Source organism: Notamacropus eugenii, chromosome 3, assembly GCF_028372415.1.
Source record: "Notamacropus eugenii isolate mMacEug1 chromosome 3, mMacEug1.pri_v2, whole genome shotgun sequence".
Taxonomy (NCBI): domain Eukaryota; kingdom Metazoa; phylum Chordata; class Mammalia; order Diprotodontia; family Macropodidae; genus Notamacropus; species Notamacropus eugenii.
Genome location: NC_092874.1, coordinates 243,346,026 through 243,362,433, shown reverse-complemented (window position 1 = coordinate 243,362,433; position 16,408 = coordinate 243,346,026). Strand labels below are relative to the sequence as shown.

The 16,408-nt window shown below is 38.2% G+C and overlaps 2 protein-coding genes across 11 annotated transcripts in view; one reads left to right on the top strand and one right to left on the bottom strand.

Moving 5' to 3' along the window:
* Positions 1–8,512, top strand: part of GRIP1 (glutamate receptor interacting protein 1) — an 806,557-nt gene extending 798,045 nt beyond the window's left edge. For 7 of the 9 annotated variants that reach the window (XM_072655295.1, XM_072655296.1, XM_072655294.1 and 4 more), the window contains 2 exons: positions 1,464–1,610; positions 7,112–8,512. In XM_072655295.1, coding sequence (XP_072511396.1) covers positions 1,464–1,610; positions 7,112–7,348 — 384 coding nt within the window. In that variant the 3' untranslated portion in view covers positions 7,349–8,512. Of the gene's footprint in view, positions 1–1,463; positions 1,611–1,781; positions 2,049–7,111 lie in introns of those variants that run through there. The other 2 variants (XM_072655297.1, XM_072655292.1) reach the window with 1 other exon arrangement.
* Positions 8,513–8,742: 230 nt separating this feature from the next.
* Positions 8,743–16,408, bottom strand: part of HELB (DNA helicase B) — a 54,915-nt gene continuing 47,249 nt past the window's right edge. For both annotated transcript variants that reach the window (XM_072655299.1, XM_072655300.1), the window contains exon 13: positions 8,743–11,580. In XM_072655299.1, coding sequence (XP_072511400.1) covers positions 11,473–11,580 — 108 coding nt within the window. In that variant the 3' untranslated portion in view covers positions 8,743–11,472. The remainder of the gene's footprint in view (positions 11,581–16,408) is intronic.

Here is a 16,408-nt window from a genome sequence, read left to right as displayed (position 1 = left end):
AACCCATGAAATTAAGAAAAAACTTTAAATGAGCCTCAGTCCTGTGTGGACCCAGCAGGTTCTGGAGAAACATTTTCAGATGGCAAGAAAGGGGGATGGGCTGTGAGTTTTTAGACTATCAGTAAACATCAACTTGATTGGTACTCTAAATATGAAATTCTTTTTTAAATGACCAATAAAGGAATGTAATGATGATCCCTTCCCTAAATTGTATCAATAAACAATAAGCAATGCTAGCAGAGTCAAGTTGCAACTAAATGGATCAATGGCTCACAGTCACACCTTGGAGAAAGCAAAGACAAGAGTTGGTGAACAGGTTTTGCTATACTCCCCAGAGGCAACAAGAAACATAACTGAATGCGATATTTAGCCAGCAGGGCCAACTAAGCAGGAACAGAATTATTTGGGCACAGCAGAGGGAAAGTGACAGCAGCTCCTCTGTCTAATAAATGTCCTTAAAGTGTATGAAATACATAACCAACAAGAGAGATGCGTGCCACTATTATGCCCATTTTACATATGGGGAAACTGAGGCTCAATGAAGTGACTTTCCCAGCATCATACAGTTAATAAAGAATTATCTAGTCTGAGAGCAAAATTCAGGTTTTCTAATTCATAGGATTAGAGATTTTTATTACACAAAACTGGGCCTATGGAAAGAAATGATCAGAACAAACTAGTGTTGATGGGGATCTTTGGGTCCTCCAGCACTCCTTTGCCTTCAGAGAGAATTCATACTTGGAGACTTCTGATGACTGAAGACTCCTTCAGTCCTGACGTTCTTTCACTTTCTGAAAGTCAGAGAATGTTCTGATTTTGTTACCAAGGAGTAAGAGAATAAGCATGGGACGAGGTGTGTGCTATAACTGTAGCTGGCAACACACCACGACAGGCATAGGGAGGCAAGTTTTTTATGTCATCACCCTAGACAAGGGTGCTGGGTTTTAAAGGAGGCAGTACCTTGCATTAGACTAGGTAAGGCTTCAAGATGGACCACCCTATATGTACCTTTGGCAGAACTTATTTACGTGGCTTGGACCTGCTTGGCTGAATGCTAATGATTTGTATAAGATTTCCACTCCTCCTTCTATATGTGTCACTGGTTTTGGTGGTGGTTAAAATATTTAAAAATAAAGCAGACTTGGCAATGAAGGAAGAACAAAAAAATCAATACATTGGGCAGGTGACTGAAATTTTAAGTTGGATATGCTAACCTCTGGGTATTTTTCTGAAAAAGAAAGAACTGAGTTTTTTGGAGTGTCTCTTTCTTAAATCTAGATGGATTTGGAAAATGCCCAAATCCAAAAAAATACTACAAACTCCACAACAGTGTTCTCTAAGAAGAAAGGGCTGTCTCAATAGTACTCAGCATTATTGAAAATAATTTAAAGAAGGTTCTTTGTGTTTTTGAAACTTCAGACTTGTTCCAGAGAATGTATTTTTACAGTGTAACATTTTTACAGGTGACCTTGTACAAGGATTGTGACATGGAAGACTTTGGGTTCAGCGTATCAGATGGGCTGCTGGAAAAAGGAGTATATGTTAAAAATATTCGCCCCACTGGACCAGGAGACTTAGGTGGCTTAAAGCCATATGACAGGCTCTTACAGGTAAAGCCAAATGTGCAATTTCAACCATGCATGTCTAAAGTGGAGCATATAATTAACTTTAAAAGATCAAATGGGCAAATTTAGGAGCAGAGAGTGGTGGTCTACTCACCTCATTGAGGATGATTCCCTTAAGGAGAGCCTTTCAGCTCTGTTCTCTTCCCCTTCTCTAAGGTTCCTTCCAGATCTAAACCCTATGAGTCCTTCCCACCAGATCCTCTCTCCAAAGCCTCATCACCATGGCTCTGGCATCATTTTGGTCACAACCTCAAAACCTGAATTTACTAAGTGGTCTCCAGGTGTCCAGAGGAAGGTGGAAGTACTGCATGCAACAATTTATTCTACTGTAAAATTGTTTTAAGGAAGAAAAGTTCAATAATAATGCTGGTACCTTCTGTAATAGGATCTCTCAGTAAAGACTTATCATCTTTCAAAAAAAAATTATTCAGTGGAATTTATTCATTTCACAAGACCTTTGATTCCTAAGAATTTGAATCCCAAAGGAGCAAGCTAGGTTAGCGTCAGACTTCTGATAGTGGGCTGGTAAGAGAAATGGACTAAGTGATATGGTTCCTAAATTCCTGTTGTCACTCCTACATCAACTAAATAGGTTTAATGTCCCCCAAAGGCAGATCACACTCAAGACAGCTACAGTTCTCCCCCTTCTAAAGAGGCAAAGTCCCTAAGATACCTCATCCTGCTAATAAGCAGTCATCTTCTATTAAATCACAGTCTGGGGTGTTTCTAACTTGAACTCTCACCCCTTGACATTTTGCCAAAATAACATCCCATTTAGGGCTCATAGTTTCAATCGAAACCTTAGGATAAATGGCCCTTCTGTAGTAACAGGCATCATCACCTAAGGAAGTGCTGCTAAGGACCCTGCCCAGTCAGTCCCACACCAAGAGGCAGAGGGTCCAGATGACAGTTCACTGAGAACTTATCTTTCCTCCCCTTTAAGGAGTCTTCTTACAATTTACAGTAGCCTCTTAAATTCTAAAATCATGATACTGACCTAATAATATACCTCAAACTCATGAATGGATAACAAAATACTCACTAGCAGTCAAAGGCAGAGCCCCCTCTAAATCTGAAGGCGTTCTATATAAACATATTACCCCACTCCATAATGAATTATAGGTTATGATTCCTTGGAACTTTCTATTCCTGGAGATTTGATATAAAGATATCACCCTGTAAATGTTCCCAAATTCCTCTTTATCAATGGGTCAGTTATCTCACATGGACATTGTCCTAGGTTTTTACCCTCCTGTACTCAATATGGACAAGCTTCAGGACATCCCTTTTCCACATATGCTTTCCAGATAATTGAGTAACTATGGACAAAAATAACACCCTCAATGATTCCCAACCCAGTCTGTCGTTCCTCCCCCTCCCCCCGGTACTGTTTTGGATCCTCTACTTTCCCCTCCAACAACACTTTACTCTTGATCCTAGCCACATACATTGGGCACATTTAAGCCAGACTGGTGTTTTTTTGGTAAAACTTTTCTCAGAAGTTCCCCCTGGTGTCATGTAAAGGAGATTTCCAAACACCCTTTAATCATAAAGCATTTTGGATGCTGCTGAGGACCCCTATGGACAGCCAAGTAAATGAAAACAATGCCTGATGTTTCTCAGAAGGCCAAAATATTTCACTCTTCCTTTAAAGGGCTTACATGCTGCTAAGCTAGATTTTTTACTGGCCCAATATTTTGTGGATCAACTGTATAAAGATGACTCTACTTAAAAAGCTACATACAACCTCAGAGAAAAATGAGAGGGCACCATAGTCACTGTTCCATTAAGGATTCTAATTTTAAATGGCATTTTAAAAATCCATATATTCTTACCTTTCAATTCCTGCGTAACCAAGGTTGGAGAAATGTTGGAATAGATTGATGAACAAAGGTTGACTGCTACCATTTTGTACTCATTAGCCTAAGCTCTCAGGGGGTCCACCTTTATAGGCTACTTTCCCAAGGGGCATTCAGGAGTTAGGGGAAATGGCTCCATTTTCTTCAAATTCAGTTGTATAAAAAGACTAGTTTATATATAAACTTTCTCCTCCCCATTAGAATTGCCTATTAGAAATTAAAGTAAGAACAGAGAGTTGCTTTGAAAACACATGGCACTAGAGTAAGGTTTGGCTGTCCAAGGTATCACCTAGGACAGCTTCTTGCTAGTCAGTACTAGGAAAAAAAACTTCCCCAAACTAATGCTACTATGGACAAAATGGTCCACATTTAACTCACACATTGGCCCTCTTTTGACCAATAAAACCTCTCTTAAGATCATAGCATCTTAGAGATCAAAAAGCCCAACCTCTGCCCCTAGGGAAAACATTCTCTCTACATCTATGTGGCAGACAGATTTAAATCTTGATTGTGAGTCACTTGCCATCTAAGTCAGATTCACAGTCCTTTCCTCCCGTCTTAAATGTCTTGGGCCAACTGATTCAAACCAGACTAAGTATTTGTCTCCATCATGAAAAAAATACTTCCATTAGCATGGACAACTGAGCTGTCAATCAATAAAGTTCTTCACTAAAGAGGATTGCAAAGTTGTTTTATATTTTTAAATATATATATATATATATACATATACCAAAAGAATCTTATTATGTAGAAAGCAGCACCATGGCATGAATCTCAGGATTCCTTTATCACTCTACAACCAAAATCTAAAACTCAGACCTAACCCTCTCTCTTAACCACAATTTCTCCTATGACTTCAAACCTATTAAACTTGCTCTTTGCTTTCATTATCAATTCCTTCTTCTTTTTTCAATATATCATTCCCCATTCTGAATTCACTTGTCTTAATACGTCCTTACGTATCAGCATTTATTTTAACGATGGCCTCCTCAGAAGCCTAGAATCCCTTGGTCTTTTTTCCTCCAACCGTGGGTTACTCTCACCATTTGCTTTTTTCTCTCCTGAGGATGTCAAATATTGGTATTAAGAGGAAATAATTAAAATATGCCAGTAGGTCCATCATAAAACCATCCAATTTAACATAAACTGGGCTCAATAATCCTTTTATTCACTTTTTGTATACTGTCAAATTCCCCACAGGACCCATTTCAAACTTTTTCTAACCTCAAGCTTTCACTGTCATACTATTTCTCTCATTGTAAGAGATTATCCAGCTAAAGCTCCCATCATATTCTCCTACTTCTTTTGAGAAAGTTATGTCCCTGCTCCTTTCCAAGACAAACCCATGCATTTCCATTTCTGCTTCTTCCAGGACACTGTTCTATCACCATCCTTATTCTTTTATATTTTCATCTTTTCCCTCTCTACAGGTACCTCCTCCCCACCCCATATATACTTTCCAACTGTACTCAGGTATTCCTTATATTAAGGAGCTTTTTTAAGCTTTAAATTCAAAAGCCTTTCCTCAATTTTATCTGTTAATGTGGTGTTCTTAACCTGGATCAACAAACTTGGGTTTTAAAAAATTATTCTGATAACTATATTTCCAAATAGTTGATTTCCTTTGTAATTTTATATATTTTAGACATTTGAAAATATTATGTTGAGAAAGGATCTGTAGGCTTTTACCAAGACAAAAAAAAAGTTGAGAATTCCTGTCCTAAAATTCTATCCAATCTTCTTTTCCCAATCTCTTTTTTAAAAAAGTAACATATCCTCTTCTTCACTACCCTTAGTTTTTAGTCTCCTGCTTTGCGACTTCAGCTCTACCAATTCAATTCAAGAAGCCTTTATCAGGTACTCACAGTGTACAAGATATATTGTATTAGGTGTTAGAAACTGAATGATAAAACAAAAAGCAGACCAGACCCTGTACACGCGGGTCATATTTTTCCAGGGGAAATATAACACAGAAAGAAGTAAATAAAAGGTAATTTAGAGTCAAAAGAAGCACTAGTAGCTAAGGGGAATCGGCAAAGTTTTCACCCAATGTGGAAGAAGCTAAGGTTTCTGTGATTAGGTGGTAAGAAGGGGTTGTACTGCAAACATAGGGGGAGAAGCAGGCTGTGTCAAGGCCCAGAGCGGGTAAATAAATGACAATTTAGGGTTTGAAGGGCAATGATTGAAAAGTCTGGAAGGAAAGGGTGCAACCTCATTTTTAAGAGTTTTGAATAATAACAAAATGAGTTTATATTTTATCCTTAAGGCAACTGGAATCATTGAAGAGTCTGAGTGGAAAAATCACTTGTTCAAACCTATACTTTAAATTTTTTTATACTGGCAGCTGTGTGGGGGATAGTTTGGAAAGGAGGGGAGTAACTTGAGTTAGGATAACCAATTATGAGTTTACTGCAGTAGTTTAGAGGAGAGGTGAAAAAGGCCTCAAATAGGGTGGTGGCCATTTGAGTAGAGAGAATGGGATGGATGGGAGAAAGTATGGAAACAGAACCCACAAAATTTACTAACTGATTGGATGTGTGGGATCAAAGAAGGCAAGATGAGCTGAGATTGTGAACTTTAATAACAAGGAAGAATGATAGTGGTCAAAAGAAATCAAGAAATAAGGAGGAAAGGCAGGAAGATAATGAGTTCTGTTGTGGACTTGTTGAGTGCAAAATACATATGAGGCATCTGGATGGAAAAGTTTAACACAAAACCAGTGATGATAATACGTACTGAATATGTAGTTCTGGGAATCATCTGCACAGAGATCACTGAACCCATGGCAGCGAATAACAAAATCAAAACAGAAAGTGGTGTAGAGAGGGAAGAGGCTCCAGGACACAGCATGGAAACACTAATGGTTGCACAGGGTGGCACTGGAGGAGGACACAGCTAAGAAGATCAAGAAGGAGCCACCAAACAGCTAAGAGAAATAGGAAACAGCAGTAGCACACACAAAAACCAAGAGAAGAGTATCTTAGAGGGGATAGTCTATCAATCAACAAATTTTACATGCCAAAAGTCAACCAAGAACTTGGTTGGTTCTAGGAGCGAGGTCTACAAGTACAAAGATTAAAATTCCTACTCACATTGAGCTTAATGGATACGGATTAAAGTCAATAAGTACACACAATAAATACAAAATAATTTGGAAAGGAATAAATTAGCTGTCAGGAGGGCATCAGGAAAGGAAGACTTCACAAAGATGGTGCCTGAGCCATCTTAAAGGAAAAGCTCTGAGAAATAGATAAGAAGTAATTTATTCGAGGCAGCAGGGAGGGCCAGGAGACAAAGTGAGTAGGAACAGAGAGAAGGCCAGTTTGTCTGTGATGTGTCCAGAGTCAAAAGCTGATGAGATCAAAGATGAGGACTGAGAAACAACCACTTGACTTAATAATTAAGAGACTGTTAGTACCTTGGAGAGATGTGTTTACTCTGTCTTCATGCATTACCCACTTTCTGTATCCATTGCATTGCCCAACATCCTTGCTCTTCTGTCTCCACCCCTTTTAAAATAACTTCTGGTTTCACCTCAAGGTTGTATATTTTGGGGTTAAACTGTGTTGTCTTATGACTCAAAACACTAAGCCCAAAATGACAGAATGGCCCTTCTTGACCTTTCAGGTTAACCACGTTCGTACAAGAGATTTTGACTGCTGCCTCGTGGTACCACTCATAGCAGAATCTGGTAATAAATTGGACCTGGTTATTAGCAGAAACCCCCTGGCTTCTCAGAAGATGGTCCCAGATCAACAACGTACTTTACCTGGTGGAGAATGGGGTGACCAAAACAGAGCTTTCTTTCAACAAACTGGACATGGTGGTAGTCTGGAGACACGAGAACCCACTAATACATTATAGCAAAGATTTTTATAAAATGACAAAGGACAATATATATATGGTGCTAAAAAAAAATTCCTTTAAGATATCTGTGACATTTGAGGCACAGATCAATCATGTGGCATTAACTGTAAAGCACAGGGGCTTTTAAATGTCTCTCATGGCTCATGTTCACTATTCTTTTACAATTGGAAGTTTTTCTGGTGACCACTATGATAAATGGCAGGCCAAGCCCAATCAATGATAGAGCAAAAAAGATAGTGAAAAGTAGGTAGGTCTTTTCTTCCCTCCCATTAATAAACTAAAGGATCTTTTAAAAAGTCAATTTCATACTTTCATCTTAATATGACTGGTTTTGAAAAAGGAAAAAAAAAATCTCATTTTCTAAAATAGGCTTTATGATAGTATCTTATAATTCACTTTTAAACCAGCTGGTTACTGGGTCTTAATGTAACAGTAAGCTGTATGAACCAGGCTCTTTGTAAATTTAGCTTTATTATGGGTAGTTTTGTGAACTCTTGGTCTGCTACAATGGGAGGGATGCAGATATAAAATTAAGTTATATTAAAGTATTTCCACAAACATGCACGTAAGAGGCTGTGGTAGGTGGTGGTAAAATGTATTGCCCAAGTATAGGAACGATTTTACTAGGATGTATGTTATTCCCTATGCAAGAAAATACTAAACGGGTCATGTCTTGGGACCTGTAATTTTTTTTTTTTCAAGAATGGGGATTATTTCTTAAGTAGCTAAAAAGCTCTGAAAAAGGACTACCAGTAAACTAAAAACTCAATCTGAGGGTATTAGTTCTTAAGTTCATTTGTTTTCCTTTTTTAAAAAGAGTTAAGAACTGTAAGAAAGAACAAAGTGTATTCAAATGAGGTCAACTTAATGCCAGGCAAATCAAATCCATATCACTACATATGTTGTTTTGACAGATTGAGGGGCGTACAGCACATGTATTTAGAAATTCCACTGAAATATATTTTGTTCTGAGCCATGCCACTTATACAGATTGTAAATACATTTTACAAAATACATTGCCAATTCCTACCACCCCTCAAAGCAATAAATGGTGACAATTGCTTCTTATCCTCCTGAGCAACTGTTTTCAGTTGTTCAGATATTTTGAGTAATCACAGTAATAACTGTTATCTGTTAAATATTAAAAAAATTAACTAGATCTATATATTGATTGTAGAACATTCATTAACAAAATAGTCATTTTCTAACCATTTTGATTTGGGTTAAAAATTCAAACACTATTTAGACAAAGTATCACTATCTTCTTTACCCTTATTACATAAAAAAAAGCTCACCTTCCTTTTGTGCACACACAAATGTTTCCTTCATTCAGCACTGCCAGGGCAAGAAAAGAAAATTTAAAGCAGAATCATGTTTGAAAGAATCATGAGTCACTTAAATATGTATTTTTATTTGTAACAAACAAGTATTAAACTGTAAAGTATTTTTGTACAAATTTAATACTTTAATAGCATGATATTTATCGTCTATGTATGGTTTTTGGGGGCTCAGAATTGTTGCAAATTTGTATGAAAAATCAAATTGTACACAGTGGAATAAACAGTAATTTAAAAAAGACAGACGTATGACATTCAGTATAAACTGAGCCCTGAACCCACTCTGGCCAGATACTGCACAGTACAGATCAGATATGATACAAAACTGAGAGTTTCATTTAAATGAACAGGGTTTAAAAACAAAGGTCTTAAAATGATGCAGGACTTCCAAAAATCCAGTCTATGAAAGTATTTTATATGATACAGATATCTATGGTAAACCATGAAAGTGACAGAAAATGGTACAACTACAATGCCATCTTTCTTTAACAAGGGTAATTATTTTTTTTCCACTTTCAATTCAATCCAACAATTAAGCACCTACTATTTGCAATGCACTGCTTTTAACAACTGTTACAGAGAAGCATCTAATTACCTTGCTGAATTCTATTAAAATGAACACTAAAACTATCCACATTCTTGATTTTCTGGAATATATTATTTGAAAATCTTACATGGAATTTAGTCTATATGCAACGAGCAAATGAATCAACACCAACGATGAAATTTAACTAGAATAACAATTAAGTCAGTAAATAATAGAGGGGGGAGGGGGAGAATCTGACTTGAAATCATTCACACAAAGAACAAAACCAAATGAACCAGGGTGATGGATCCTGGAAACATCACTGGTAAAATGGTGGGTGTCCAAAGGAAAACACAAGCAGGCTGATGAAGAACTTTGAGGTCATGCCGTGTAAGGACCAAAAAAGTGAGGACTTCAAAAAACATTTACTCTAATGAAGAACAGACTTAGAGAAGACATGGAAGCTATCTAATACCTAAAGGGTAGTTGTGTTGAGGAGGGATTACAGAATTAACAAGGAGTGGAAGTTGATGAGAGGTATATTTGACTTGATTAAGTCAAGATTTCTTAATAATCAGTTATGTGAAAGTACAACAGGCTACCTTGGGAATAGGAGCGGGTTTCCTCTCACAGGTCTTCAAACAAATGCAGCGTGAGCCCATGGGGAGGATCTCTTAATTTGATAGCCTCTTGGCGGGGCTTGTTCTCTTCCAACTCAGATTCTACAAGGCAGGGTGAGACGGCTGCTAAAAACGCTCATGTAATCTCGTGCTGCATTTATAGAAGCAAAGTCATTAGGACAAGAAGAGTAAATGAGACTTGTCTGGCCATGGGGCAGATCTAGGAATGATGGAGGGAGGTTTCCAAGAGGCACACTTAGGCAGGAAGAAAAAGCAATCACAACTATCCAAAAGCTGAGGTGCGCTGCCCTGGGTCCCCTTACCTAAGGTCCTCAAGCAAAGATTGAATGGTACTTGCCACTCAGGGGAGTGCAGGGGAGGGAATTTCTGTTCCAATATGGTCTGGGCCAGAACTTGCCAAAGTTGGATCTAGTCAACAATGGCATGGGCTGCCTTACAAAACAGTTCCTTGTTTCTGAAAATCCTTGTGAGCTCCTTGTCCCTAAAACACAAATCACTGTTCAGTGACAGGATGGAAGGGACTCCTGCATTAGGCTAGGGGTAAGAGGGGATAGCAGAACTCTTTTCTGATTATATTTTATTATTGTAAACTGGTTAATTTTCAAACATAATTTCTTGTCAGCATTTTTTATTATCCTTCAATAATACATTCTGGAATTCTAACATGGAATACATGATTGCACCATAGAGACAGTCACATAATACTCATTTTAAAGGAAAGTTTTAAAAATCTGTTTATCTATTTATTCAGTGTGCTTGTTCCACGGATAGCTTTTCTAATGCCAGAGTGGCTTTTCCCAACAAGTCTGTGGGGTGCTCTCTTTCTACACTGTCACTTGGAGGCTGCCCAAGGAATGTAAACTAAATTGCATATTTGCCTAAATATAACAATTTCAGAGGTAAGTAAGTGTACATTTGGGGTGGAAGGAGAGAATCTTACAATGCATTCTAAAACCTTTCCTCAAAACACTTTTGAAACACCATTTTTGGCGCCGCTTTCAAAGCACAGTTTAGAGTCACACTTTGTTTTACCTAAAAGTAAATTACCCACAGGTTGATCGCTTCCTGATTCCTTGGCTCCAGAAGACTCATCCAGCTGCAAAGGAGTTGGTTAGCTACTGTGTTACACATGCAGCAAGCCCTCAAAGCAGTTCCCAAAAGGAAACGCTCAGCATGATTTGGGCCATGGGAACATCACTGAGAGAAGTGTAAGGCTTCAACAGGTGGGTATTTTTTGAAAGAAGGCAACGCTTTTGGTATATTGATTCCAGTTTTAAAACACAGTCCTATCACTCTAGCCACATCCTCATACAATGTTTAGATTTTTTAGCTAATCCGATCATATTATCAAAGATAACCAAACATGGACCATAATTAATACTACCAACTAAAGCCATAATCCCCCCAAAATGAAAAAGTTCAAATAAAACTATATAAATTAATGCTTGGATTCTGCTATATGTTATGCCAATAAAATGCATTTAAACCTTCATGGCTGTGCTTTAAAACAAAATCTGCTAAAATCCAAAAATTCCACTTAAAACTTGGCCAATTTCACCTTCATAATTTGAAGATACTGCTATGTATTTTCTCATCAAAGACAAAAATACATCATCATCATTTTGTTTCTTCACTGACTGAAGTTTTGAAGAGCTGCTTGGGAGTCAAGCTCTTCAGGGTCATATTTTGAAGTCTGGCAGATACAAGTGGAGATGTCTGTTCAACCTATCAAAATAAAAAAAATGTTACTGCCACTAAAGTTAAAGCAACCTACCATATTTACTAACTTAGAAGGATATTAGGAAATTTGATTTTCCCCTTCAATCTTTCAAGTAGTCTCCTTTCTGGCAGCCTAAACTTTTAAAGATGTGAGCTAAAACCAATAGCTCTAAGCCCAGATAAAGGTATTGGCAGTGCTTAATAGACTGACTACAGTCATAGTCATGAGCTCCAAATTTTTTTTTTACATAATCCCAATCCAACAATTTATTAACACATACCCCTAGTATGTGAATATATTTATCAATAAAATCTATGCTATGTAAATAAAATACATGTGCTTGTACTTATGTACATTACAAAACATACAAAAAAAAAGAAATGACAAAGAATATGAAAACCAGTATTTTAAAGCTATTTGTTAATAGTATAAAAAACTCTTTTGCTCTTGCTAAAATACCAATAACAATATTTAGTGAGTGCAATGCAATTCATATACTTCATTATTTTAGAAAAATTCTTCTATGTCCTGGGGAAAAGGTTACACTTACCAATAATTGCTTTTTAGTAACTATTTTAATTAATTTGACCAAAGTAGCTCATTAGCCAAAAAGGCGAATGTCTTTACTCTTTAGACACTTCATTATTAAAAAATAAACAACCCAATAATCATAAAAGGCCACAGTAATCAGGGAACATAACAGCTTTGCAGCAGTAGTCATGCTTCTGTGCATGGCTATTCATACACAACACAAAAGTAAAAGTGAATAGTCTGATTTCAACTCAGGTGAAAGTTTTTGATACCATGTCATTCCTCTTTATGTGGATCTGTTCCATGGATGCTATCATATCTCAATTTCCTCTTCATGTTTGGATTTTTTAGCTCTGTTTTCAGATAACCCGTACTTGGCCCCCTAAGGGCACCTAGGTGGTGCAGTGGATAAAGCACCAGTTCAGGAGTCACTAGGACCTGAGTTCAAATATCCCCTCAGACACTTGACACTCATTAGCTGTGTGACCTTGGGCAAGTCACTTAACCCCAACTGCCTCATCCTGGGTCATCTCCAGTCATTCTGATGAATATCTGGTTATTGGATTCAGATGACTCTGGAGGAGAAGTGAGGCTGGTGACCTGCACAGCCCTCCCTCACTCAAAACAAAGTCAAGTGCAAGTCATGTCATTATTTCTCTGATGGCATGGTCTTCTTCAGTAAGGACGAACACACTTGGCCCCCTACTGACCACTCTTTTATTTGTACTGTTAACCAAGATAAGTTTGGGAGCCTCTTAAACAGCAGTCTCTTTAACCTCACCTCACCAATGCCCCTCTTGAAGCTACCCATGCCTTTAACCACTGTGCTCTCTGCAATGCAAGATCCATAGGTAATGAACTAGTTTTCACTTTAAACCTTTTCCTTTCTCACTCCTTCCATTCTGGCCCCGGGACAGAGCTCGCTCCTAGTGACCCAGTTTCCTTGGCCAATCTCCATAGAACTGGTTGCACTTTCACTTATATTTCCACCTCAGGGGAGATGGAACATTCCTGGTGTCTCATGGATCCTTCCAGGCTCTTCCAATTTATCACCATCACTCAGTCATCTCTCTTCCTTGGAGATTTATTCAATCCATTTTTATCCTGTGATCAAGACTCTGATGGCTACTGTCCACCAGCCTCCAGAACCCTTTCTTTCCTTCCTTTCTTCCTCAATGAGTGCAGTAACTGGTTTACAGTCTTTCTCTCCTTCCTAACTCCAGCCCTCCCACCACAAGATTCAAACATACTTGGTGATGTTCTCAACACCTTCACCTCACAGTTCCTTACTTAGCTACCTGGAGGCATCTAGGTGGTGAAAGTGAATAGTGCTGGACGTAGAGTCAGAAGACCAAAGTTCAAATCTGGTCTCAGACAGCTAGCTACTAGCTAGCAGATCACTTAATCTATCTCCCTCAGTTTCCTCAACTGTAAATGGGGATGTTAATAAGAACACCTACCTTGCAGGATTGTTGTAAGGATCAAATGAGTTAATACTTTTGTAAAGCACTTAGCACAATGCCTGACACATAGTGGGCAATAATAAATGCTTGTTCCTCTTCCTTCCCTTCAACCACACCTCAGCTGTACAGAGATGCTCATATACCCTTGGTCTTGCCATCACTAAGAAATGCACCATTTTCATGTTCATGAACTCTAAAATTCTTTTACTTGATAACTGTTATTCATACCAGCTCTCCCTCTGACTTGCAATCACAAAACCTGTTCTTCATCTTCAACATAACATCCAATTCACACTACCCACCCTTTAGTTCTTTCCCAGGTCTCCTGCAATGGCCCCACTTTCCTTTCTTCCCCGTTTTGAAGCCTGGCAGTTCAACTCAACACTGCGTCAAGTCCCTTGTCCCCTTTTCCTAATGAAGATCTTGCCCTACTAAGTGTTAGCCTTAAATTACTTCCACCATTCACACTGCCTTCACTTTGACACTGCTGAATGAAGATAGAGAAAAATTATAACATTGTGTGGACTGATTCCACTACAAATTTATGCTATATAACCTCTACTAGGCCCTCACTTCAGCAAGGCAATCCTTTTATACCTCCTTAACTGACTTATTATCCCACTCAGAACAGCAGTTTTTCTAAACCTGTCATGACTTTCTCCCACTCAGCTGAGAATCTTGCCTCCTACTTCATTGGAAAAATCAAGGCCATACTTCAAAAGCTTCCTTTACTTCCCTCACCTCATCCCAAATCACTCAGACATCTCTCTCTTCTTCAACCTGCCTCACAAGAGGCAACCACTCTCTTTGCCAAGACAATGTTCTCTACAAGCACATGATCCAATTCTCCAATAGACTTCACCCTCCATCATCCCTACACTTTCACTAATACTCAATCTCTCCCTGCTACTGGCTGCTTCCCTACTTCCTACAAGCATGTCCATGTCTTCCCAGCCTAAAACAATATTTTATGCATCCATCTCTGCTAGCTATCACCCTATAGTTCTTTTCTACCTTTCTGAACAAACTACATCAAAAGGTCATATTGGTGTCTCCATTTACTTTCCTCCCACTCCATTGAACTCTGCAGCCTGGCCTCTAACTTCAGTGTTCAAATGAAACTACTTTCTTTAAATTTACCAATGATCTCATTGCCAAATCTAATGGCCTTTTCTCAATTCTCATCCTTCCTGATCTCTCTGAAGCCTATGAAACTGTTAATCACTCTCTGCTTGATACTCTCTTCTCTCAAGGTTTTCGTGAGACTGCTTTCTTCAGGTTCTCCTATTGCCTTAGTGTTCCTTCTCAAGTCTCCTTTGGAAGATCTTTTTCCACTAATCATGAATGTCCATAAGGTTCTGTCTCGGGTCATCCTTTCTCTTTACACAGTTTCACTTGGTTATCTCATCAGTTCCCTTGAATACAATTATCATCTCTATGCAGAGACCCTCAGATTTATTTGTCCAGCCTTAACTTCTCTCCTAATCTCCCGTTTTTAATCTCCACCTGCTTATTTAGTGGTACCTGTCTTAGAAAACAAAGTCTATTACATATTTAAGAATGGAAAAGCAGAGATAGCCATCCTCAAAACCAATTTAAGTCTTCCCAGCTTCAAGGCCAGCTCACTAGCTGCATCACTGCCTCTCAGCAGAATAAACTAAAGCTAAATGTCACACATCCTCACTGCCCATGTACCATCAACAGAAGATGGGATGGGATCCTCACCCTGGGATCTAAAATTCCATTATGCTATCTAGATTGAAATTCCAGGACATCAAAAGAGATATTTTTACAAAAGATCCTTGTCTTTGAAACTACACCTCACCTGCTCCATGTGGCAGGTTAAAAAGGGATACGCTGCAAATAGTTTACCTGTCAGATCTATGGCGATGGGAAGAATTTATGACCAAACCAGAAACAGACAACATTATGAAATGCCAAATGGACAATTTTGATTACACTAAATTAAAACAGGTTTTGCACAAACAAAGTCAATGTAACCAAGACTAGAAGGGAAGCAGAAAGCTGGAAAACAATTTTTATAGCCAGTGTCTCTGATAAAGGCCTCATTTCTGAAATATATAGATAACTGAGTCAAATCTACAAGAATACAAGTCATTCCCCAATTGATAAATGGTCAAAGAATATGAACAGGCAGTTTTCAGATGAAGTCATTAAAGCCATCTCTAGTCATATAAAAATGCTCGATATCACTATTCACTAGAGAAATGCAAATTAAAATAACTCTGAGGTACCACACCTATCAAGATTAGCTAACATGACAAAACAGGAAAATGATAAATGTAGGAGATGTGGGAAAATTGGAACACCAATGCATTGTTTTGTTGGTGGAGTTGTGAACCAATCCTACCATTCCAGGGAGCAATTTGGAACTATGCCCAAAGGACTATAAACCTGTGCATACTCTTCAATCCAGCAATACCACTGCAAGGTCTATATCCCAAATAGATCATTAAAAAAGGGGAAAGGACTCATATGCCCAAAAATATTTATAGCCACAATTTTTGTAGTGGTAAAGAATTAGAAATGAGGGGATGCTAATCAAGTGGAGAATGGCTGAAAAAATTATGGTATGTAAATGTAATGGAATACTACTGTTCCATAAGAAATAGTGAGCAGGTAGATTTCAGGAAAGCCTGGAAAGACTTGCATGAACTGAGGCTAAGTGAAGTGAGCAGAAGCAGGAAAACATTGTACACAGTAACAGCCACCTTATGCGACTACCAGTTTTGTTAGGCTTGGCTATTCTCAGCAATGCAGTGATCAAAGACAATTCCAAGACTCATGATGAAAAATGTTATCCACAACCACAGAAAGA